This window comes from Neolamprologus brichardi, chromosome 6 (assembly GCF_056152115.1).
Source record: "Neolamprologus brichardi isolate AB-2024 chromosome 6, ASM5615211v1, whole genome shotgun sequence".
NCBI classification, from domain to species: Eukaryota; Metazoa; Chordata; class Actinopteri; order Cichliformes; family Cichlidae; genus Neolamprologus; species Neolamprologus brichardi.
In genome coordinates, this window is record NC_142109.1 from 25,853,693 (window position 1) to 25,879,881 (window position 26,189).

Below are 26,189 nucleotides of genomic sequence, written 5' to 3' on the forward strand. Positions count from 1 at the left end.
GGTGGACTAATAAATATATTGAGCACGGTAAAACCAAACATAATTGCTCTAAAATATTTTTGTTGAGATAATTTGATTAGTTTGGCTGTACACACACTTGTGTTCTGATGAAAATGTGAAGAAATTAAATGTAAAAGTAACATATATCATAAATATATGTTACTTTACCACCAATGGACTTTCTTTGCTATAAAAAAAAAAAAAAAAAAGTCAATTAAAGAGCACCACCTAGTGGTGGCAGTCTCATGAAGCGGAGATGACGTGTTTATTTTATTTTATTTTTTTTACACCTTTTATTATTTTTCTATGTTTTCTTATTACATAAAAAGGAACACAAACATTAAAAAAGAAAGATTTGAAACAAGGTACAACATATGAGGAGTTCAATCCCAAACAAAGACTCCATGAAGGAAATTTAAGATTAATAACATCTTGGCTTTCTAGAAAACAGCGACTAACCGAGTACTGAACCCAAGTGGACACGGTCAGGTTTCACAAACATTCTTGTTAGGAGGATGTGTTGGTTCCCAAATGGGTATCTGTTGTTTTGGAATTAAACTTCATATATTGAAATGACCTCAAAGAACAGAATTGACAGAATACAAGCATAAAAAGGGAACCACAAGCTTTGAACATTTTAAGCCAAGTGGCTTTTGTGACAGAAGTAATATTTCATGAGTACAAAGAGTATACATTACAGAAACCAGAGTAAGAATGAACACATCCAGATGAGCCTAAGGCCCCCAAAGATTCATCCAAGTCATATCAAAACACTCAACTGTACACAAGAGGAAAGATCCTGAAAGGTTGCATCTCTGGCGCTTTTATCATTGGATGACAGATTACCAAAATTCAGCTAAAATAAATCATCGCAGTAACACAAACATGAAGTGCTCCCTTCAGAACCTTTTTTTTCCAGTGTAAAATAACTACACTGTCATCTATAATGAGGCTGATTCACATCAAGTCCGTCAGCTTAAAGATTATCAACATTTTGTCCTCCAGATTTTTCGTATCAGCCTTTGAAGATTTAACTCTAAATATGAGTAATGGTCAGTTGGGGTTTCTGGGCATGAATTAAATTACATCTTAATCACAAGGACGTCACAAGAAGCTGAGACTTCCTGTGTTGTTTATGTTTAACACGACTATAAAAAGGTTTTTGGACTGAGTGGGATATGTCTGCATTTGGGCCCTGTCTTGGAGGCCTTTGAGGTTTGCAGTGCGCTGTAGAGATGGAGGAAGAGGGGTTGGAGGTGGGGGCCGAGAGGATGATAAAGAGCAGGAGACTCTTAACCATGGGTGGTGTCATCCTCCACAAAGTCTTTGGCCTGCTCTGCTGTGATCACGTCGATGTGACTCACCTAAAAAACACAGAGATGGTTAATGACTAATCAATGCTGCACCGATTGAGCAGTAATCGTTTTTCTTAAGAGACAGACACAAAAGAAACTACTATCACTTTTCTGACGGAGAACAAAGACACAAATGAACTTTGAATGCTATTGATTTAAGACAAATGGAGTTTGAACAGAATGCAAAATTATGTTTACACCACTGTCACCACCACTGCATTTTCTCCCTTGAATCCTAAAGCTAAAGTGAAGAAAATAGTTTTTTTCCCCACTGCCTTTAGTAGGCTGGGCTGTGTGAGAACAAATGAGCAGCCTCTCTTAAGACTTATTTTTCTTGCTATTGTTATAAAAAAAATAAAATAAAATCACCACCTACTAAATGCATTTGAATTCTCAGAAACATCATCACGCTGTTAACGATCACCGACGATTGTGAGAAAACTTGCTCAGGTACGTTTAAAACTTGTTAATCCCGGAGCATAGTCTGACTCTCAGTAGATATACAGAGACTCGAAGGAAGAGGCCTCACCTTGTTTCTGAATTTGACCCCATAGAACTTGTCCGCAGACTCGAGCAGCTCAGGTCTGAAGGTGGTGGTGATGAACTGGGCGTGGCCAGCCAGCTCAACAATCATATCTGCAGTAAGAAGGAAGGTTTGCTTTGAATAAAGTTTCCAATATTTCAGCAACTGCCATTTTAACTTTCTTTTGGTCAGTGATATTTTCTCCAAACCATGCATCACACCAGGTCTCACTACAGTTTCATAAGCCTTCCCTTTCACTCCTGATGCTCATCTCCTACTTCTACTAGCTTTCATTTGTCTTCTCTCCAGGACATACCTCCACCTCTCCAGGCTATCGTCCACCTTCTACCTACTCTTACTACAGAGGAGACTGCGATCAATGATGAGACGTATTTTTACTAATCAACCCTACTGAGCCATAGATTTATTTCATTTAATCTGTGTAGACACATAACTCATTGTTACCTGAGACAGCCTTTCTGTGCTGTGCGTCCAGGGCCTGGTCGATCTCATCAAACAGGTAGAAAGGAGCAGGGTCACACTTCTGGATGGCAAATATCAGAGCCAAAGCCACCAGAGACTTCTGACCTCCAGACAGCTGCTGCATCTCTCTCATCTCGCCCTGCTTCCCGGTGAAGGACACCTACGCAGGACATGTGCATCAAATTAGACCATCAAACTTTACTTGAAACAAAAACAGAGAAATCAATTTCTTTACTGTAAGAACTTTATTATAAGAGTCTCTGATTCATGAAGTTAAACAAATCCTCTGCAATGTTACAACAGCTCTGATAATGATAAAGATAAATTTAGCCCTAAGAGGACTGCGCATTACTCATTGCATGACCAATCTCACCTTGGTTCTTTCTCCGTGTGGGAGGACCAGAAATCATAACAGTCCAGAAATACACATTCGCATGTTTCCAAACAAAGACTCAAGGAAACTTATTACATTGAGGGTATTCAAGAAGCACAATTCTACCTCAGAAATGATAAAACTTTATATAATGAGAAAAATTAAAGAGCTGAAACATTTTGCTCATTTATAGCATCTTCTTATTATTTTGATTATCTTCCATTCATTTAAAAAAAAAAAAAAAGCTGATTTATAAATGGTAATCAGTAAAGCCCATCAACTAACAGCAGATACAACAACTGAAAAAGACTCCTACCCTGATGCCGACTCCAGTGAACTGGTCCACGGAGGGAACGCTACTCTGTGAACCAGAGCCCCTCTCGCTGTCAGCACCGCCCTCTCCTTCATCCTGAGACTGGCTTCCTTCAGCATCACCTTTCTTCATCACCAGCGTAGCTTTGCCACCCGGCACCAGTTTCTGGAAAACCTCACTGAAGTTCTTCGACACCTGAGAGGAGCAGAAGGTAAGAAGAGATAGAAAGTGAATTTTAGTCACATTTTCATGAATTTTTCACATTCTGAGAAAATGCTTTAAATTAGTGTTGAACTTCTTCAGGAATAAACCTCTTGCCATCTTCTAGGTTTCACCTCAGTCGAAGTGAGGTCACCACACTGGACCACTCAACCATGTTTGTCGCTTCTGAAGCATTTTTAATGTAGCTTTTGTGTAACTGGGTGTACTAAAAGTCTACCCAAGAAATATTTGCTCCAGTTTTGGGTGGGTGAAATTATAGTGTGGTATTAGTGTCTTACCAGGAATTTACAATCCTGCGATTTACGTATGAAGTGTGCTAGCTTTGGCTGGTAAGTTAGCACTGCTTGTCCAAATATGATCACTTCTGCTTCCCCCCAAAAATGTGGGTGATTTACATACAGGTCTAAGGTAAAAAACCATGGACTTGTATCACTGAAGATTTTAATCAGAGTCTGAGCTGCAATGTACCTGTTTGAAGGTGAGCTGGATAGCCTCGTACTTGCGCAGCTCCAAGACATTCATGAGCTCCATGATGGATTTGTAGCCACGGTCCAGCTCATCCTGACGCTTGATTAGCTTTTCCTTCTGCTCGGAGAAGTTGACAAACTGGTCTAGAGCCTTTTTGTTGACATGGCTGTACTTCTTCAGCTCAGTGTTGCACTGCTCCAGTTTTCTGAACAACTGTTGGAGGAGAGGAATACAATACATCATTAGTTCCAGGCAAGATCAGATCTGCTTTAAATCAGTATCATTTTAAATTACTCCTCAAAACATGCTCGCTTTCGAAGTTATAATTTAGATTGCTTGTGCATTCATCCATCCATCTTTCAGAAAACAATACTTTTTGTGAAATAACAGTATATTAAGTGATGCACACAGAAAGCCACTAATGTAAAATAAAAAATTAAAATAAAAATGCATACCGGTACCTGCTTGTTTTAATTTTTATGTTTTTAAAACCTGAACTCACTAATTTGACAATTTTGCTTTGATGTTACAACTACACTTTCAGGAAATGTTGCTCAGTACTTTTATATTTTCAGATTATTTTTCCACTCAAGGACAGGTTTTGTAATGCTAGAAAATGAGTAGAAAATGAATCACATGTTTAACTAAACATACATTCATTATGCATTTCATGGACATGTTTTGCACCTTTTATTCATATCTGAAAGAGGACACGGCCTGATCAATTAAGATCTAGTTTAGTCTAGCCTGAAAGTGTCTCACTGTCTCTCCAAACTCTCAAACTCTAAATTCATCCCTTTGAATCACTAATGACCAAGGAAGCATGAGCAAGTGCCATTATTACATGGCTCTCTCATCCACTTCTGCAATCAATGGCACCATCATGCCCCCAAGCAGTGTCCTGTGGAGAAAGATTAACTATATGGAGTGTTTATGAGCAAGCGAGCCTATTTTCGGCATTGTTGAGGAGGGGGGCTTACACAAGCACACACGCATAGACACACACATAGTGTGCGCACTCAGACACTTATGAAAGAAGCAGCCAAGTCCACTCAACACACAGTCTTTACCCCCAGTGTCTAGTGAGTCACTAGTGAGTGGGTGGGATGTGATGGCCTTGGGCTTTATTCCTGAAGAGACCTGGCTCTGGCTGCATGTGTATGTGCAGATATTTCTAAATGGATTTGGGGGACAAAATGCACATAAAGACTGACCTCAACACAGCTATTTCATAATTTTTAATGTTGCTGCTGTAATGGCTAACATGTGAAATAAAACTGTTCCTGTAAGATCGCGCTGCTTTGCAGGATACTGTCTTTCAGGTCATCAGTTTACTCTCACTGATGCCAGAGGCTTTTCAGGAGCAAGGCTCTCTACTCAGCTGAACCCCAGAACAAAGGTTACAAGCTAATGAACATTGGTGGGAATACATTTTGGACCTAAAATAATCAGGCAGACAGTAATGTGATTCCAAGCTAGCGTTGTTCTGTGTCTGTTAAATGTGTGCTAAAGTAATGATTTGAATGTATTTTGTACAATCACCAATTCAACTTCATAAAGTAATGAATAATATGTCAGTGTGTCCAATGACTCGAGTGATCCACAGTGGGTGTGTGGATGTTTTGTGATTTACTCTTTCTGATCCTATGCATGTAATTTGCCAAGAGACTGCCGATTCATATTAGCTTTAAGCTAACTAAAGCTAACTAAGCTAACAGTTAATATTGTACATATTTCCTTCTTAAGTGAAACCAATTAAATTAAAATTAATAATTATTGGATTTTGCTTTCATTTTCAGATATCTTTACCAGTCTTATCTATTCATATATAGTCACTGTAAACAACACGTGGAAGATGCCATCAACTGCCTCCTGCATCCAGCACACTCCCTCTTTGAAATAACTGCAAACACTGTGAGAATTATGCTCTTTGCTGTCTTTGTGTGGGTGTAAGGGGCGGGGTGGATGGTGTTTTGGGACGGGATCAATAGGACGTTACTTTGGGTATACCCCGGCTGGTAGGAGCCCCTCTCCGAGGATTGACAGGGTTTCGACTGGAATTGGTTATAGGGTTTTGTAATGGGCATGGGAGTTTGGGGGTGTCCTACTGACTCTCTGGATTTTGTGGTGGCGTAATTTAGTTTATCGGAGGAGTATCTGGATTTTGGGTCGTCCCAGTTCGGGTCGCGACAGATATGTTTACATATGTGTATAATTTGTTCTTTCTTTACCCCACAGATTATGTGCGTTTCATTCTGTTTAGTTTGTTTCTTTTGCGTTCTTTTCTCTTATTTTTGTTTGTATGTACTATAAATTTGGAAAAAGTATTTAAAAAAAATAAAATACAACAGGCACATGCTCCCCTCATAACTTGGATTAGCAACTTCCTCCAGGATTAACCACAGTATGTCCAACAGAAAAGCTGCTGAATGAACAGACTGAGCAGCACAGTAACACCACAGGGGATTATTTTATCGCCCCTTTTCTTCACCTTATGTAATATTCAGACCTCGGGTACAGATCACTGCATCACTGATGTACAGAAGTACAGCAGAGTGGTGGACAGTTTTATAGATGGTGTGAGCTAATCTACAGCTTGCCATCACTAATACTAAGCCATTGATTTTAGCCTTTAGGAAACAGGTTCCTCCTTTTCTCCTGGCAGCACCAAGGAGTTAGATTATGAGGTGGCTGAGGGCAACACATACACATAGACAGTGAATTGTGACTGGTCCAGGAACGCTGAAGTTGTCTTTAAGAAGGTCCAACAAGCTGATCAGGAAAGCTGGGCCAGTTCTAGGAGTAGAACTTAATACTCTGTATGTGTCTGAGAGCAGGATGCTGAAGAAAGTCTTCAGCATCATGGAAAATCCATTCTACCCTGTGCATGCTTCCCTGACTGGTCACCACAGCAAATACAGTAAAAGCCTCATTGCCCTGAGGTGCAGGTCTGAGTGCTACAGAAGATATTTGTCTCACTGTGACTCTATAACTCCTCTCCATTGTGTATGGGAGGTGGGACTCTTACAAACACTTTAACACACGCACAACAGTGCTCTTTTACATCACTCCATCTGTTCTTTCCAGGATAGATGGATTATTATAAACTCTGATTTTTCTCTCTCTATTATCACTTACCTCATCTGCTCATAGCATAGACATCATTATCACTGTGTCAGTTTCTGCCTATTTGCACTTCAACTCACATGCGGGATGTTGTACATATGTGTATTTCTATTCATACTAAAACTGCTTTTCTTTTTGTGTATCTTGTTTTTCAATAAACTGTGCCTTATTCTATGTTTAAAATGCATTTTATTCTGTTTTTGACACTTTCCAACTGAAACTTGTTAGTTTAAAGTGACTGAGCATGACTCCCAGCTCCCAGTGAAAACAAAAGCCCCCAGTGCTTTTGTTTTCATTTTTGTTTCCATTGAAGGCAGAACAATTTCCCCTCTGAAAATAATAAATGTCATATTTTAATAAATATTTAATTTAATTTAATAATGTCATATTTTAATAAACTCCCACTGAAAAATAACACTGTACACTACATGTCTGAAAAGTGCTAGGGCTGGCTGATAAAAAAAGAAAAGAAAAGAAATTTTAAAGCCAGCGGCGAGCATATAACATCATTAGGCACTGTGTGTGAGCGTGTGTGTGTGTGTGGGTGGCAAGGTGTACCTGTTTGAGTGTGAGGGTCTGGTATTTCTCAAACGCCTCCTGAGGCAGCGAGCCGAGCTCTCTGATTTTCTTCATGCACTCCTCTTTCTTCTTGAGCAGCATGCCCTGTCTGTTGGTCATTTTCTCCAGCTCCTTTGTGTCATGGTTGATGGCGTCATTCTGCTCCTTCTCTATGTTCTTCCATCGCTCCATGCTCTTTATGTGCTCCTTGATCTCTGCCTCAGTCTTGTCAATCAGAGAATCCAGATCTGGGAAAGACATTTGAGGAGGTGATATGGGTTCGATTTTTATCTATACATAGTATACTGCCGAATTCCTGACTTAAAAAAATAATGACTTTCTTTAATAGTTACTGCAATTTGCTTCGTCCGGAAAAACAAACAAACAAACAAACAAAAAAACAAAGATGGTAAGGGGAAGTTTTTTACCAACTTATTTTGGGTGGACTGTTTGAGCCTTTTATTGAATTAAGATTTGAGTGGTTACTTTCTTTGATGATGTAACATATTCTAAATGCTGCTGACATGTGCGGCACAACATGCATGCACTTTCAGATGAGTTTGCCAACAGTAGCCAATGCTAGCCAGTGTACTGGCAGTGTAAAACCCATCCACATCCACACACCTTTGCTGAATGTGGTTACACACTGAAAGCCTAGACTTTTCTTTCCTTGATCAAAGGAGAACGCACCAAGTTTGTAGCACTGCCACCTCCTTTGATTTCCAACTTATTTAAAACTTGTCACAGACCAGAGAGAGAAAGGTGCTGCAAAGATCACGGCTGGAAAGATCTTTGAGATGTTGTAACTCACTAAAATACGAATAATTACTTAAACTGACTATTTTAAGTGCCATCTAGTGAAGGCCTGCAACTTTTAATTATTTTGTCGACCACTCTCGTATATCCTTAGTTTCAAGATGGCTCGTAAGACTTTGTGTCATCTTTGTTCAGCAGAAGCTATTACATCATTTGTCTTTAGAGCCTTTTCTCAACAACCTACAAAAAGGGAGACAATGTCTCTTTCTTTCATTTAAAGAAAGAAGAAATTAAGATTTTTCTTCTTTCTTTTTTGGAACAAAGGTAAAACTGACAATAGTCAAGAGTGGATGACTGAATATAGCGCCTACATAAGAAAAGGATGATGCTGTGAATGCCTTTAATTAGTTAGTGCCAATGATGAAATATGAATCCATGCAAATTAAGGGTATTCAGAAACAAGTGCTTTTTGACAACTGCATTTTATCACCTCTGAGTCACTGCACCACATTTATAGAACATTTATACAAATGTGCGACCAGGCAGTCTGTGCAAGAACATATTATCCAAATTGTGATTCGAAGGCATCACAGCCATTCTCACCATCTGCTGGCAGTACCAACTCAATGAAGGTATCCTACAGTTTCTCAGTTTACACTCAAATGACAACAATAAATTGAGCCAGACAGGTAATAAATTAACTAAGCATAAGAAATAGAAGACTGGAACGATTTGATTTTTTTTTGCTTTCTTTTTACCCAGAAATGTGCAGTAATGAGCACTACATAGATACAGATTACACAGAGATACAGATATTTACCTATAGCCCATCTATAGATGAAAAAATAAGACTTAAAAGTCAACGTCAAAAGTTAAGGTATAATTTAAAGTCCAGCTGCAGCCTGCAGACAGTGAACCTAGTTGTTAAAGTATTATTTACAGCTGTCAGCTATGCTTTAAGGGCAAAGCCTTTGTGACAGCAGAAGATCCAGATACTTGATCCACCCTTTCTATTAGCTCAATGATGTTTAAGAAAAAAAGAACTGAATATTGTGTCCTACATAATTACTGTAAAAAAGGTTTGAACTGAGTCACATTATTTCATGTGTATTTTTGAAGCAAGTGTCCATGCTTTTTGGGTTTATTTCATTTTCAAAAACCCTTCCTGCCCTGAAAAATAACATTTTCATTATTTTTTCCTAGTCTTTAATGACAAAAATCAGTAATTTACTTTAAATACTAAAAACTCTTTAAAAATAATTTTCTTTGTGATCATAATAAAATCAAAACTTATGCTGCAGTCCAGAGTACAGTGAATTTAAACACTGTAAATACTGGCTCCAAAACACTTGCTTTCAGGCATTTTCTTCATAAATTCAACTTTAACTTCTGGACAACTGTAAGACAGACTTACATTTAATGAAAGCAAACAATTACAATAGAGGAGCAACCATTAAAAATACATCAACAGGATCCCCTGTAAGTGATTATGTCTAAAGTGAAACCTAATCTAACTTAAACCACTTTTAAGTAGGTATAAACTGTCCTGTTAGTAAAATAATACGAGAGCTTCTATATATGTGTCAAATGTAGCCACAACCACAGCAGTGACTAGTTTACCCCAACATATGAACAGTAGTACTGACAAACATATCAATAAATTAAAAACCACATACCTTCTGATCGAGCTAAAGTCTCTTTAACACGTTTGTTGATGCCGTCCAGCTCAGAGGTTGTGGCCGTGAGCACCGTGCCTCCCTCCGTCTCACGCAGCTCGTTTAGCTCCTGTGAAATACAAAGTGAGGGAACATCAAAATAGTAGAATAAATAAAAAGGGAGGGTCATTCAAACACCCCTCTACCTAGAAAATGAAAACATTATTTATAATTAAATCAGCTATATCCAAGAATTAATTTGTAACATACCACAATTTAACAGCAGAAAACAAAGAATCAGAACTTAAAATAATATGACTTTGTTAATATGAAAAGGGAAATAATTCAACAAACATACACATATAGATCATGTGACAAACATATTCTACAAGCAAAGTGCTTAAAGGGATGATGTACCTGCTCCACTTGGTCAAGACGTTTCCTCAAGTTCTCATTGAGATATGTTTCCACTCTGGTCATGATGCCCTCAAGCTTGATTCTCTCATTCAGCAACTGTCTGTTATCCTGCAAGTGAATAAAGACATCACAAAAGCACAAAAGTTACTTATGTGATATTTTCACTATGTGTTGAAATACCAGTGATTTGATATTTGAATGGGTTTTTCTTGCTTTGTTTATCACATAAAAGAAATCTCTTGCATGAAATGGTGCTGTCAAGAGTGACGGATGTGTGAGGAGTGATAGTCATTTATCTAAAAGCCAATGTTGCCGTTTCTGCCTTTATAAACATCCTGACAATCCTAAGATGAGAGCAACTTTAACTGTTCAGTCTACACAGAATAAAATCTGCTAAAAATAAATAAATAAAAATTGTGTATACACTTATCTGCCTCAGCGACAGTTATCAGTGAATGTTATGTAAAGGAACAAGTCTTTGCCCACTTATGTCGAAGCAAATATCATATTAACCAAAACCCATGAAAACTAAACCAGGAGTTCTGTTGCAGGTAATATAATCTGACAACAGCAAACATAACAGAACCATATATGAAAGGCTTCATGTTGTGGGGGCGGAGTTGTTGCACAACGATGACAGGAATGGCTGAAAGTTCAATGAGGGAAAAGCCGAGAGTAGCTGGCCGTGAAAGAGAAAGACAGGGCAATGCTGTATCACAGGAACATCCCACACACAGCTGCTGCCTGCTTCTCTCACCTCAGTCAGAGCATTTGAATACACCAGGAGGAGGCAGAAAGCGAAAGGACACTGAGAAACAAATGTAGGTAACCGGCATGTTCTCTGAACTCCATGTAAGCACGCACAGATACTGCCACAATTTCAGATTCAACACATTTCTAAAAGACAGTTATTATTTCACTGGAACATTTTTCTTAAATGTCTCATAATTGATACATAAGTTTTTTTGAAAAACCCCTGAAAAACCTGAATAAATTGCACAATAAAGTTTTGAGCAATCAACTGCTGTAAATAGATGTAGCACAATTACACAAATGAAAATTCATGTGTGCGTGTCAGTTATTTTACAGTGCAGAAACACTGTCACAAATGCTGCAACAGACACAGTCTGTGTCCACTGACCTGCTGCAACTGACGAATCTCATCGTTGAGGTCGTCGACACGCCTCTGATCTTCCAGGCTGAGCTGAGACAGCAAATCTGTACCGAGCTCCGCCTTCAGCGACTCTCTGGTGGACTCCATGGCATGGAGGCTGGCCTCCAAACTCTGAAGGCTGCGTTGCTGGACAGAGAGAGAGAAAGAACGAAGGAACGTTAGACAGCAGTGGGCAACATTAAGACACAATAATGGGGACAGGCTGAACCTGAGGCACAGACCAAGTCAAACATCAATAACAAAATCTGGTCATAGTGATCTTGAACACAGGGTTTTTATACAGGTTACAATACACTGCAACAATGAGGTAATATTACCTTGGGCATGAAAGTCTTCTCTGACTGCTGCCTCTTCTCCTTCAGCATCTTCATTTCTGACAGAATACTGTCTCTGGATGCCTTAAACTTCCTCTGCTGTGTCTCGATCTGCTGCATCTGATTCATCAGTTGGTCAATCTCATTGTTGATACGTGGAGGTGGCAGTTAAGGAAGTATATGCCAATTTTTACTACAGACGAGCATTTTCAGTTTTTCTTAATAGCCACTCTCGAGCTAATCACAGTTACGTAATATTGCAGTGCCTATTATAAGGTCCCTGATGCGATGCATTGTTAAATCGTTACTACCGTTTCACCAAGCAAGTTAAGTGCTGGGACTGCAAGAAACCTGGATATGCAGCCTGGATATTTTTGTTAGTCAACCAAACTTGAGACGGTTAAATAAAAAGGATAAGAAATGATTCAGCTTCAATTAAGCACTTTGGCACAGAATCCCTAAACAACAGAGACAGTTTTGTTGAAGCAGCAAACTGGAAGGGCACTCAGAGAGTTGATCTTCTGCCAAGGCCAAAGTCACATTCAGCTATTTTAAGTGACTTGGATCTAAAATTAAAGCATGTAAAGGGTTCTTCTTTTGCACATACACCACCTCTTCCCAAAGTTTCAAGAAATTCAGCCTGGTTAAATTTTCTGTAATCGTACTGACAGACACACAAAAGACACTGATCAGATAATGAGTCAAGTCATGGGGCATGCTGTAGGCTATTTAGTGCTCCAATAATGTGATTGGGCTTTTAGGGAAGGAGGTGTCTCTAAAATCAAAGTAGAGGATTAAGAAGGGCTGCACATGCTCATCATTAAGTTAATTTAACAGACAGGCTTATTGATCTTCAAAGGACTGCAAAACTCCTGTGGGCCTCTGAGGTTTACCAGGACTCAATGAACACCAAGACCAATCAATGTAGTGATATAAAAAGGACTGAAGGAAAGTGGATTTTCCTGCCTGATGACCAGAGAAGACTGAGAAAACAGATGTTCAAAGATAATCTGACAAATGTGAACAGATAATATCAGGCTGCAAACAGTTTTTTTTCCATAGAAAAACACGATAAATTAGCACAACCACATAAAATCAGGTACATTTAAAATTTCTGTTTCACATAAAAACTGTATGAAGTTTCACTGCAATGTAATGGAACAGTGAAGACGGCAACTAAAAGAAGGAAGGAAGGAAGGAATGGCTGGGAGCTCATGCTTATTGACAGGGCAGAGTTGGAGAGTGAAAAACAAGGTGTCTTAAATAATTAATTCATTCTCTGACTCACTCCTCTGGGGAGTGAAGTGAAGCACCATGTCATCGGCACAGATGCCCATTTCGCCTACTGACTCGCACATATACGTAATCACCAGGTGCGCACACACCAAGCAGCATAAGCTTTACTAGCTGTGAGTGAGTGAGAAGCTACACACCATCACACAGGTGTGCAAACAGACATTTAATCATACTGGGCCGGAAGTGACCATATTCATAAATACATCGCACATGCAAACACAAATCCTCTGTGATCTACTTGTTTGGCCTTCATGAGCTGTCCAGCAGTGAGTCATGGCTCTGGCCGACATGACCCAACACACACTAATCCTTCTTGACCCGATTAAACCCTGCCACTGCGTCCCAGCCAAGCTCCAACTGGCCTTAAGGTAGCTACACAACCCAGACTGATTTAATACACAATTAAAACAAAGGTTCAGCCATGTGACATCACTGCATAATTGAATGAGGGTGGTGTAACCTTCTATAACATAGTTTTTATACAGAAAACAGCTCCAAGCACACAGCAGAACGTGGCAACGAATTTAAATTAAAATTTCAGTCCTAAGAGGGTGCAAGGTTTTCTGTTGTCAACACAAAGCAATGTTTACTTTAAAAGTCAATATGAAAACAATTTTAGAAAGGCTAGTTTTAACTGTACATCATGATTTAAACCTTTCAGGCAAACACAATCTCTATCCTGAAAAGGAAAGAATATCTACTTGGATCTAACAGATACCGATTATTAACTGTCTGTCTCCAGTGTTTATGAATTTCATAACATTTCAAAGTGGGAGATGTCTGTTTAGTCATTTTCAAATTCAGTCTTGAATCACATACTCCCCTTTTCCTCGGTATTCCAGTCAAACTCAGGCCATTTTTCTATTGTCAGTAAGTCTAAGCAGGGGGCCAAAACTCTGCCTCACTAATGACGCGATTCTTCAGTGAAGCTTTCAAGTTTGCTCATACTCTGAACGGACAGCGCTCTAACATCAACATGATAAACAAACTCGCCACACGTTTTAATAGAAAGGATATGTTCAATGTTCCTGCGCAGGTTTTCATTGAGTTTGGCCTCCAGCTCACCCAGCTCCTCCTCAGCCTTCCTCATGTCTTTCTGAAGCTCCAGGCGAGACTTTCTGGTATCATAGTATCCTCCTGTCAGAGCTCCACGGTGGCTGACTTGGTCACCTAGGAAGTAACAAAACAATGATATGAATGTTCTCAATTGGAGTATTTTGCACTGAGAATTGTTGAAGCTGTACTGCATTTCACAGCAAAGCTTACCCTCCAGAGTAATACAGTCCATGGTGAAAGCTCTTGCCAACTGGGTGGAAACCTCCATGCTACGACAAATGAGGGTCTTCCCAAACACGTGCTTGAAGGCTTTGTCAAAGTTGGAACTGTAGCGGAGCTTGCTGATCATCGGGATGGCATCCTGATGGAGAAAAATGAAACAAACAAACAAAAAATCATTGGTATTAATGAAACTAATTTGTCAGGAGAAATCTTGATGAGAAAAATGGAATGAAGAGGACTGAACAAAGGGAAATGAAAAAAATAAATAAATAAAAATATAGCTGAATGCAGTTTTTATGTTAACTGCCACTGTCAATTACTGTATACCACTATTTGCTAGTACATTCAAAATTTAATACATGCAAAGAGCCCATTCATGTCAGGTACTTACGTTGGTTTCTGGGTAGGCGGTGTCTCTGACGTCCAGCTTGCTCAGAGGTAGGAATGTGACTTCTCCAGGCAAGTTCATTTTGTTGAACTCCATGAGTATTTTAGTGCTCACTTCATCAGTCTCCACAATGTGGTAAAACAGCCTTAAAAAAACAAAGAAACAAACAAAGACAAAAAAAACCACCAAAAGTCATTTTTTACTATAAATCATAAATTGTTTGTAAAATCTACAACACCTGCTCTGTGAGTAAACATGAAAACTCCCATTTGATATTTAAAATTTTTAACAGGTTCTAAAGAGGAAGAATAAAGCAATAATAAAAAAGCCCAAGGCAGATGGTATACTGATACTACAAACGGGGGAGTAACTTCAGACTAAATGTTTTAAACTGACTGGGCTGCTGGCTTCCCACGCAGCAACCTGCTCCTTTTACCCACCGGGCACATTTGTATAATCTTGCATAATAAAAGGACTTGGAGCCGGAAAGTGTTGTTTTCATTTCAGCCTACACAGACATTTGAATGAAAATACAAAAGCAAACCACACCTGGTCCCAGCTGTAACCTCCACGCAGGTGTAAAAAGCAGGCTCACATTCAAAGTTATTCATGACAATGCCATGATAACCATTGATGACATGCTGGTTGATGCCCTTCCGACGGAAATGCTCAAGGACTTTGTTGATGCTGTCAATACCGTTCAAGATGGCCTAGAGGAACATAAGTGACACAAAAGGAATAATGATTAATGTAATATAAAACAGATTAAAGTGAAGTCGGACTGACTGGTCAGCTCCTTCTTCAGCATGACAGATCATCATATCCATCAATCTCTGACTTTACCTCCACCTTTAAACAAGATCATGAGATGCTTGAACTCCTCCCTAATCTGGAGTGGTAAACTCACTCTTTACATCCACATTCATACAATCAACCACAAAATGCAAAGATCAAATCCTGGAGCAACACAATGGCCCTCTGCCCCACAGTTACTCCTAAAAATTCTGTTATGAAATTAATCTTAGACAAAGGGCATTAAAGTTGCAGAAAAGCGCCCACACTGAATCCTAACTGCACCAAATTCTAACTATGACAAAGATTCTCAGTATGCAAAATAACACACACAAAAAAGCACAGAAAAATAAACTCATATTGTATGAGCCATGAGAAAAAAAAAGGTCTGTATTAACTCCATTGCGCAATCCTACACTGAAATATACACTGCGAATATAAAAATGTGGGATAGATACAGCCCATCAAAGGCTGGAGACGGATGAGTCAGCTGGGACTAATGTAAGAAAAATAAATGTAGGACATTTGTCCATGAAGCTACACACAGCCTCCTTTCATCTGGGCAGACATTATTCAGAAGTGATATTTGATTGATGTATATGCCCCGAAGAAATGACTGGATGAGGCAGAAAGGAGTGAGTCATATGTAAATTTAGCTAGCTATCATAAGGTGCCAGTAGCGAAGCAGATGAATGATTCCATTTGATATATCTATTCTGACAACCGGCTGAGTCACAAAGTGAGTCGGTCGCAGTATTAAGGTGGGCTCGTTTAGAGAGTGAGGCTTTTTTTTTTTTTTTAAACTTGGGATTTGATTTATCTTCACTTGCCCATTTCTTCGCTAACAGCTCTTCTGTATGTAAGTGCGTGTGTGAACTATAATGGCAGGTCTACCTGTGGCTTACAAGTGACATCCTGGGAAAGAGCAAGATAAATCCATGTACTGTGTGTGTGTTCAAGTAAAAGGATTACTTTTCAATCCTCTGAAAAAAAAACATCCACTTCTGTGCCCATACATGCACAGTCACACTTTCACTTGTATCCAGGTGGAAGCATTGGGGATCCTATAGTTGCATTATGCACGTCAATAATTACGCAGTCATGTACAGTGACACGGACCTTGCCGGTGGCTGCTCTGAGGAGCTGCTGTTTTTTCTCCAGGTCCTCTCGTTTGGCTGCCAGAGCCTGCTGCTCTGCGTTCTCCTCACGCCACAGGTAGCTGGGCAGATACAGAGAGTCACACACTGTTACACTTATGTCACCAGAAGCACAAAAAGGCAAGTGCAGTCATGACACTAAAAAAAAACAAAACAAAAAACCTTTAAACTAAAACTCTCTTTTATAAAAGGATTAAATCTTTTATCTCTGTATTCATTCATCTTGGAAATAGATTATGAAACCAACACAGCTGCTGATTCATAGTTTGAATGTATTTAAACATAAATATTCATTCACTTTCACATAATTTAATTGCAAACTGTAACTATCATCCTCAAGTAAAAATATATCGTCTCGATTCCCTGCCAAACCATCTCACTGTTTCGGTTAGAGTAAATTCATCATTTGTTCTCATTTTTAGATATGCTACTAATAGCTTGCAGCTGTCATTTTGCCTTCTCACCCGACAGACTGCGCAGTGGATCACAGTGATGGGTGCATAATTAAAAATCTGACATACACAAACTATTCGTGGAATCTGTTTTACATGCTGACAGTAATAAGGGTCGCGCTGAATTTAATAGAATTCAGTTTAAAAAAAAGAAAGATCCCAACCTCTTTTTATGCTTAAGGCAAATTATGCGTTTTGAGTGTCATTCCTAATAATAGCTGGAGAGGCCTGAATGTGAATGCTTCCTTTGTCGTGCTTCAAGAAACATGGAACAATATTCCGCGTTTTCCCTAAAAAGCCTGATGACACAATTCAACCACCCTGAAGGACCTTTTAAAGGCAAGGAAACTGTGGCAGCAGAAGCCTGAGGTATCATCCTCTGTGTTACATAAACACACCTCATTGTTTAAGTGGACTGAGAAGGCCTGGTGACATTCACAGGAGACAATACACTGGCATCTATCTAAAGGTTGCCAAGCGGAAACAGCATACTGGCTAAAAGAAAGGCTAAACAACAACCTTTCAACTCAATTCAACATGCAGGTCTGACTTATGTAAAGCTTCATTTTATCATGAGATGTCAAACTAATCAAAACTGCACACAAAAAAGTTTAAAATATGACTGAATTTTATACATTTACATCTTAAAGATGTGAGGTCAAAGAGAAGATTAAAAACAAAGAAGAGGTCCTTACTTTCTTTCGCTCTGCAGTTCATCTTTCTTGTTCTTCACTTCATAATACTTTTTGTCCAGCTCCTCCACACGGGTCTTGACCTCATTCAGATCTTGATCGAGTTTCTAAAGATACAAGTTTGAAGTGAGACACACTAACCTGCCAGGATGTCAGATCAAAACAGCAGAAATCTTTTTCTAAACCACATATATCACACCACTAATCTGAAATAAATAAATGCAAAATTATTTATTTTAAATCGGTGTAAAATTAAGGAGCCAAATGAAAGTCTATGCCTTGTTGACTGTTTTTTCACTTTTTTGTTGTTGTGGATTTTGCACCAAATGTTCACAAGTCATGTAATGAAAAGCTTAGTCTCAAAATGTTAACTTGATAATAAAGATTTGTTTCTCCCTTTCAGAATTTCCCACCAGTGCATCCCTTGGAAAAAATTTTTTCACCCTTTCTTCAAGCTACATGCACAAGACTGCAAAATACCAAAATAAAAGGGACAAAGAAGTATAGGTTAAAATGTTCCAGCAAAAACAGTGTCAGTAAACAAAGAATAGCTAGTTATTTCAACTAGAGCAACAAAAGACAGGAAAGCAAAACTCAGTGTGCAATTCTTTTTCATGGAAAAGCAGGAGAAGCAGGTCTGAAACATTTTGAATTATCTTACGTTGTACTGCTCGAGGTTCTTCTCCTTGTTTGCTTCTGTGTCCTCCAGGTCTTTGTGGATGGCAGCAATCTGCCTCTTTTTGTCATTGATAGCCTGGTCCAGAGACTTCAACTCCTTTTTGATCCACTTGTCCCTTTCTTCCTTAGAGGTGAACTGACTGCCACGACCCTGCTTAGCATACAAGTCTGTCCTCTCTTGTGTAGCTTGAGCTAATCTGCAAGACAACAAAGGGGGATCATAGATTTATAAACTGAACCAATAGTTTTCTTTGGCTCTCCTTCCTTCCTGTATTCAAATGTTTGTATAACACATGCAATAAAATAATTTTATAACAGAATTCGCAAATATCTCATGTGAAGACACCTTTAATCTCTCACTATCAAATTATATTTAACTCGGGTTGACTGACTCCTTGAATCACGCCCGGTCACTGCCTGCTCGGGGAACGATAGCTGAGAATGAGTCATCCCTACCTGGAGATGCCCCGCTCCTCCTTTTCCTTGACCATGTTGAACTTGGGTTCAGTCTCCTGCAGCTCTTTTTGTTTCTCCTCAATTTTCTCCAGGAGCTTCTGACGCTCCTTCAACAAGCGTTTCTGGAAGATCAAGAGCAGACTATTAATCCAACAAATCCGACAAATGAAAGGTTAAGAGTTACATGTGAGGAAAAGTGTTGAAGAATAAATAAGCCTCATGACAATTATGAAAAATGTATACTTATATTTTTAGGGCTGTCAAAGTTAACAGGATAATAACGCATTAATGCTTATTCCTTTTAACACCTCTATTTTCGTTTGATGCGCGATTAACACATGCATGCTTGGGCTGTGACCTGTGGCCCACCATCCTTAGATTGGGGTGTCTGGAAGTGAAGCATCAGAACATTGTGAATGATATGCAGAAATGGATGAAGAAAAGGGTCGTTTGAATAACAAGTTTAGCTTTAATGCTCTGCCAGACGGTTCCCTTGAGAAGAACAAAGTTATTTGTATTTACAATCGATGTGAATCCTTAGACCGTAGTACGTGAAGTCTTAAATACCGCTTCCTGGCCAAAAACACCACTGATAATGTAATAAAATATATATCTACATTTTTAAAAATCTGCGATTAACTGAGAGTTAACTATGGACAATCACGCTATTGATCGCAATTAAATATTTTAATAGACCGACAGCCCTAACACATTTACAACAGATTTATATAAAAGGTATCTACTGGAAGAGAATCCTATAAAAAGAGCATTAATATTCAGTAAACCAAAATGTGCTAGTATCAATAGAAAATCTAACTGACAAGTGATTTGGACAAATTCCTTTGTGAGATGGCTGTGCTCACTTTTTTCCCCCCGTGGTTTGATCAGCCACCTCAAAGCTGATCAAACCAGGATCCCCTGTAGCTAGAGAGGCTTTTCATTTTGCTCCAATAACTTTTGGCTGGTGTTGTGCCAGCCGCAGCCAGGTGGGCTTAATCCAACCACTAGCCAGCATGCTGCCTGGGACCCACCATGAACCATAAATACTGAGCCAATAGAGCTGTTATGTATAATTATCGTCTTCATACTCACATGTGCACACAAACACTAGGCCATATGGAGAGTGATGCATGCCAATTCTGTACACGAAACCTCATGCCAGGGATGATGTATAGTGGAGCTGTAAGCAAAGTCTGATACGCAACCTGGTGCTTACTCTGTTTTGCTTCTCATCCCATCCCACAAGCCAACTGCACATTTTTTTGCACTGGTTGACCTGTTTTAATATTACTCATGATATTAGATATTATACAGATACTGGATGCATGATTACATACATTAAAAGATAGTTATATTAAACTGACAAGTAACAGCTGCATCCATTAAATGAAATAAACACCTTTAAAACACCTTAACCAAAACCACATATTATTAGTTTGTAAGAATGAAGCACTTGAATATTTGGATCAGTACCCTTGGTTTACTGATTAAGTTTTATGCTGTTTTCTTTTGGACATTCTCGGAGTAATATCCCACCATACTAAATAAAATAAGGCTATTTTTTTTCCATTTGTCAAAATGGAAGTCATGATTTGGGGTTTTCTGGTTTTATAAACAGACTAAAAAATTGACAGACACCCTTACCAAAATTCTTGCAATGTTGGACAAGTAATAATAACAATAATAATAATGGATTGCATTCTTTTCGAGACCCTCAAAGCGCTTTACAATTCCACTATTCATTCACTCTCACATTCACACACTGGTGGAGGCAAGCTACAGTTGTAGCCACAGCTGCCCTGGAGCAGACTGACAGAAGCGAGGCTGCCATATCGCACCATTGGCCCCCTCTGGCCAACACCAGAGGGGCTGGAGAGTACCCACATTTCCGGCTATAACAGGGGTGAGTGGAGTGGATTAAAAGAGAAAAAACTGCCAGCCTTTTCTTTATACAGAGATGGTAAAGGGAAAGAGGCAGGGGGAGTGTGGTTGGTGCATCATCGCGTGTTTAGAGTGACGCAGATGGGAGGCTTCCGTACCCTCTGTTCGCTGTTGCCTGCCAGCTCGTCCTGCAGGTCCTTGGCCTTCAACTCGAGTTTGGTCCTCTGCTTGATCTGCTCCTGGCGCTCTGCCGACAGCTGCTCTCTCTCCTCCTTCATGGCAGAGATCTTAGACTTCAGCTCTCGCACAACACGCTCCGTTTCCTACACAAAGAGAGCCAAAATAAAGAATCATTGTATGAGGGGAAAACAAAACAAAGTAACAACAACAACAAAAAAAACCCCCACAACAACCTACTTCCTTTACAGCGACTAAATGATGCGTCATTTATTTAACAAGGTCACAAAGATGAGCCGATGACATTAACCATCTAGAAATGTGTGATATATTTAGATAAGCAATGATATATTAGAGAAAAAAAAAGAGGTCAACAAACATTAGATGTGAAGATAACACACAAAAATAAAATTTAATTCCATTTTTTTTGTGGTTATGGTACCTTTAGGAACAAAAAAATGTTGCACTGAACAAAATCAAACCCTGACAATATTAACAAATGACTTTGTTACTAAAACTGTAGTTGTTTATTTCAATCTTACAAAAAAATGTCAAAGTAGATCAATTACCAGAGCACAAACACATCATTCAAGGTCATTTACAAAGTACTGTAACACCATCTTAAATATAATTCTGTGATGAGATTTCACTGAAGCCAAGCAATGGTTGTTTGTTTTGTTTGTTTGTTTTTTTTACCTCCACTTTGTCTCTGGCATCTTGCTGAGCATCACGCAGTTGTCTGGACTTGTCTCCACAGGTTTCTCTCTTGGTGGACAACTATTAAAAGAGCCAAACAAAGTACAAAAGTCTTGTTAATGAGGCAGTAAAGTCTACTTGATACTGGCATTTGTTCACATTTAATAAATACAATTTAATTAAGTTTATAATGATGTCTAGGACAATAGAATTCGTGTTATACTGCATAAATAATGCAACTGTGTTGCAACATGGGTTGCGTTACATTCTTACGCCTGCAGCAAAATACAGAGAAGTCTATGTTTTGTGTTTTTTTCTGCATGTGTACTTCAACGTTTTTCACAACTTTATTACCTCATCCAGCTTGGCACGGGTTTCATTCAGCTCCTGGTTGTAGATTGTGTATTCCAAAGCTCTTCTCATTTTGTCCCACTTCTGGTACTGAGCCAGTTCTTCCTTTTCATCTTCCAAGGTGTGCAGACGCTCCTCGATGTATTTCAGCAGTTCATTGATCTTCTCTCGCTTCCCCTCTGAGGAAAACACACAGTGGATTGTTTTCAGGTTTTTCTCTTTGTAACTCCTTCACCAAAGGTATACAAAATTTAGCAGTACTTCTGTTATAGAAACAATTAATTGCCACGTGTTATAGTCATGCACAACTGTGACTGTGATGGAAATCCGACAGTACTGCTATAAGACAGTGGAAATGGAGTACGTTTTTCTATACATTTAAGTTCTTTGACGACCACACAAACAATGAAACTAAAATGCTGCAGGAAGGAAAGCCCTGGAATGGATTTGAACCAGGAACATTCTTGCTGTAAGGCGACAGCACATGTGACACAAATTACAAATCCTGCCTAAGGCTAATGAAACATGGTACATATAGATATACATTATAAAGCCTTTTCAAAACAATCTAGCTGATGTCATGTAATAACAAAACTGTTCACAGACAATTAAAAACATTAATGAATTAAAATCTACCAATCAACAGTTGTACAAAATGAAAGGTATTCAAAAGTGTTTACCTGTCTCCTTCATTAGGGAAATGCTCTCCTCTTTGCGTTCATCATACACTCGCGTCCCTGCCACCTCTCTCAGCAGCTTTAGACGCTGTGAGTCAGGTGCTGTGGCCATTTGGTTGATCTACATAAAACAGTAACATAAGGTAAATTTTCCAAATATCTGGTGTACCTCTGAGATATTCCTATCAGAAAACAAATGATAATGATTAGAATTAATTAATGATTATAATTTTTTTTAAATTAACATCAATTATTTAGTCTACTAATACTCTTAGTTTTCTGCAAAACAGACTAAGGTAAATAAATAGTGAGGACAACACTGTTTTACTGTCTGTTCAACTAGAAACACCCACCCAATGACCACTGCTTGAAGAATGAAATTCATTTCACATCACCAAAAACTACTGCGCATTAAATATGGCTTGGCACTGCACTCGTCTCTCACCTTTCCCTGCTTGACAATGTAGTAGGGGTTACTCCGAGAGAAGCCAGCACTCTCCAAAAGGTTCATGACATCATTCTTACTGCAACAAGAAGAGTGCATAGAATAGATGGAATCACACATGTAGTAATGTCCTTTGGCAAATTTAACATGGACAGCTGATCCCTCGCAATACTTACGTCACCATCTTCTTGTCTAAAAAGTACTGGTCCTTCTTTGCTCCAATGACACGACGAAGGGAGACTTCCTCTTTGTCAATCTAGAAAGAGATGCATTTATCACTGGGCAAGCTGAGGGTCACACAGGGGACGATAATTGGCAGCTTATGCCACAGTATCACCAGGCTGCAACATTTCACAGACATCCGGCCTTCATCATCAGAATAAAAAGGACTGTGTGTACTGAAGGCAACACAGTGCAATCAGTGGTCTTCATAACAGTCATCACCAGGAGAGACTTCAATATTCAATATGAAATGAACAACTTAAATTGGACTAAACATGTTCACCATTTTAATACCCAAGATTAAGTCTTGTTACAAAAGAAAGCATAAAAGGGTTGATGTTGCTGGTTTTTTGGATTTTAGTTTATTGTGTTTTCCTTTTTTTATTTTGAGGTTTACTTTGATACAAACCAATGTAAACAATAATGCAAATTTAACTGTGAAACAAATATCAGCACTGAAAAGAGGCTATATGATCATACACGTTTAGCCACAAGCTGCTCAGTGACCATTTATTTAACACATACACACACATTCCTTGAGAGGCCTATGGAAATTTTTAAATAATATCACAATGGAATCAAGCAGAAAATACAGTAATAGAATAAATTTGAAATGTTTGCCATTCCTACCGGCAGTCGGTTGTCAGAGTTGTCAAATATAATCTCCACAAAAGCCGAAATGACACGTGGACCAGTTCCCTCCTACAGTGACAGGGAGAGAGAGATTTTTACACAACGAAGTTTTGGCATCTACCAAAGAGGTTTTAGTCAAAGCTAAAGCAAAATCACTCACACTGTGATAAAAGTTAATTAAAAAAACAAACCCACAAAAAAAATTTTTTTTTGCCAATTGGCACAGGTAGGAAAATGCAAAGATTTTGACTGAGAGTAATCTGTTATTTAGCAAGCATACTTGTATTCATAGCTTCCCACTAAAGGCTCATGTTCCCAGTACATTTTCCTGTACTTACATGGAGCAGGGCCAAGCGTTGTTCAGGTCGCAGGTGGCTGAATTCATCACTGAGCACAAACTGGATGGCTAAAAAAAAAAAGAGAGAACGGGAGTTAAAGTCTTAGAAGTCTAAATGTTTGAATTCTATATTGCAGCAAGTTTTGAGGCTTCATACCATAGAAAAAGTTACTTTTTCCTGATCCATTCCTCCCAACTGTAAGACGAAGGGAAAAATAAACACAAAATGAGGATATGGTGACAGACAGGACATAAAGTATCCGAAAAACCTGATTAGCAACTCAGGTGCAATACAAAATAATTATGGAAAGATGTGGATGAACACATACCGATGACATTGTGCTTCGGGCTAAAAGGGTCTACCACAGTTTGGTCCCTGTAACTTCGGAACCCCTGAATGATCACCTGCACAGGGAACCAGAGACCACCGTGAACACACCGACTACAACATCAGCTGTTTCAGTGCAATATTTTAACCACATGCTACAGTTAAACATGGTCAAAGAGCTCCTGGGTCTATGAATATTTGTAAACATAAGGTGTGTAAACTGTTTATGCTGAATAGCACCATCACAGGTAAAACGAGGCAACAGGGCCTTGGCTGATGGGCACTCAGATGGTCTACCGCTACTTTCATTCAGGACATTTTTGAAGGTTTGAAATCAACAATGCCGAGTTAGCCGACAACTATACAATAAACTCTCGTATTCTGCATCATATGCAACATTAAACGTTATAACAACAATGAAAAGAAGCATATCAATCCGAAAACCTAAGCCTGGCCTAGTTGCGTTAGCTTAGCATCTCGAGAGGGGACAGGCAATTCACTTCTACACTAATTCAAATAGCGCTAGCTAACGTTAGCTAGATAGCTACACAACGTTTGCCGTTTATGGAGTGCCTGTGCACAGTTTTGCAATCCAATCAACGTTATACTTTGAGTGAAGCCTCGATAGCTATACATTTATCATTCAGTGGAAAAACGTTAAGCTGGCCTAAATCTTGTTATTAGACCAGTAACAGTCGGCAACACGCATCAGTCTGGTCTCGTTAGCTTACCTGTTTAATATACATGGCTGCTTATCCAGGGCGTCCCCTCTGCAAATTTGGAGATAAAACACTCCCTGCGCCAAGCTGGAGAAACCACAACTATAATAATCCAAACTTAACAATCAAACTGTTGCATTAAAAATCATAAAATACTGTAAGGCAGGAAAGAATAACATGGAAAATGGCGGCGGGGGCGGGATAGAATGGATGATACCATTTTGTGAAACTGGGTTGTAGGGATATACTTGCACTATATTCCTACATGAGGGGAAGCTAAATAGTTCATATGAAAGGTAAAAATTCAAATATAACAATAATATAATGTGTATCTACGGTTAGGTTACGTTTGTGACATAACATTAGGTCTTTTATTATTGCTGTTTATTCGCCTCTCTTTTTGTTTAGTTGGTACAGTCTAGCAGTCTGCGCTCTGGGCGCCAAAATTGTTTTGATGAGCAGCAGTGGGAAATAGACTATAGACTAAAAGCGATAAAAATAAATAAATAAAAATCATAATGACTGTGCTAATAATGATCAACATTATTGTATTAATGATGATCATTATTATTATTTATAGTGTCTTTAAATAACACAGTGCAGCCAGTTTTCTAACAGGAATTTTGACTGTAATTATTTTCTAGTAGTTGATGTCTCAAAATTCTGATTAAAATTGGTTTAAGTTTTCTATGAAAGCGACATGTTTCATCGCTTTCATAGATTATGCATAAAAAATACGGCTGTGAGGAAGGCGACTATAGGTAAGAAATACATGCAAGGCTTCTGATCTAAATATA

At 38.8% G+C, this 26,189-nt stretch overlaps 1 protein-coding gene across 1 annotated transcript; it reads right to left on the bottom strand.

The window, feature by feature from the left end:
- Nucleotides 1-243: 243 nt before the first annotated feature.
- On the bottom strand, nucleotides 244-25,587 carry smc3 (structural maintenance of chromosomes 3). Its single transcript, XM_006790799.3, has 29 exons — nucleotides 25,405-25,587; nucleotides 24,675-24,750; nucleotides 24,503-24,541; nucleotides 24,347-24,414; nucleotides 24,006-24,077; nucleotides 23,330-23,409; nucleotides 23,154-23,232; nucleotides 22,712-22,829; nucleotides 22,035-22,210; nucleotides 21,681-21,761; nucleotides 20,966-21,130; nucleotides 18,927-19,048; nucleotides 18,454-18,667; nucleotides 17,796-17,899; nucleotides 16,611-16,710; nucleotides 15,249-15,409; nucleotides 14,703-14,844; nucleotides 14,300-14,450; nucleotides 14,051-14,203; nucleotides 11,741-11,892; nucleotides 11,391-11,549; nucleotides 10,250-10,357; nucleotides 9,854-9,962; nucleotides 7,422-7,669; nucleotides 3,738-3,950; nucleotides 3,051-3,242; nucleotides 2,344-2,521; nucleotides 1,885-1,991; nucleotides 244-1,364 (listed from the first exon to the last, which is right to left on the bottom strand). The coding sequence occupies exons 1-29, from the start codon at nucleotides 25,417-25,419 to the stop codon at nucleotides 1,293-1,295; spliced, it is 3,654 nt and encodes a 1,217-aa protein (XP_006790862.1). The 5' UTR covers nucleotides 25,420-25,587; the 3' UTR covers nucleotides 244-1,292.
- Nucleotides 25,588-26,189: the final 602 nt, after the last annotated feature.

Coding starts and splice junctions, on each gene's coding strand:
- smc3 (XM_006790799.3), bottom strand. Junction 23,410..24,005: donor ACTCTGACAACCGACTGCCG/GTAGGAATGGCA, acceptor ATCTCTTTCTAG/ATTGACAAAGAGGAAGTCTC. Junction 15,410..16,610: donor TCAGAGCAGCCACCGGCAAG/GTCCGTGTCACT, acceptor ATGTTCCTCTAG/GCCATCTTGAACGGTATTGA.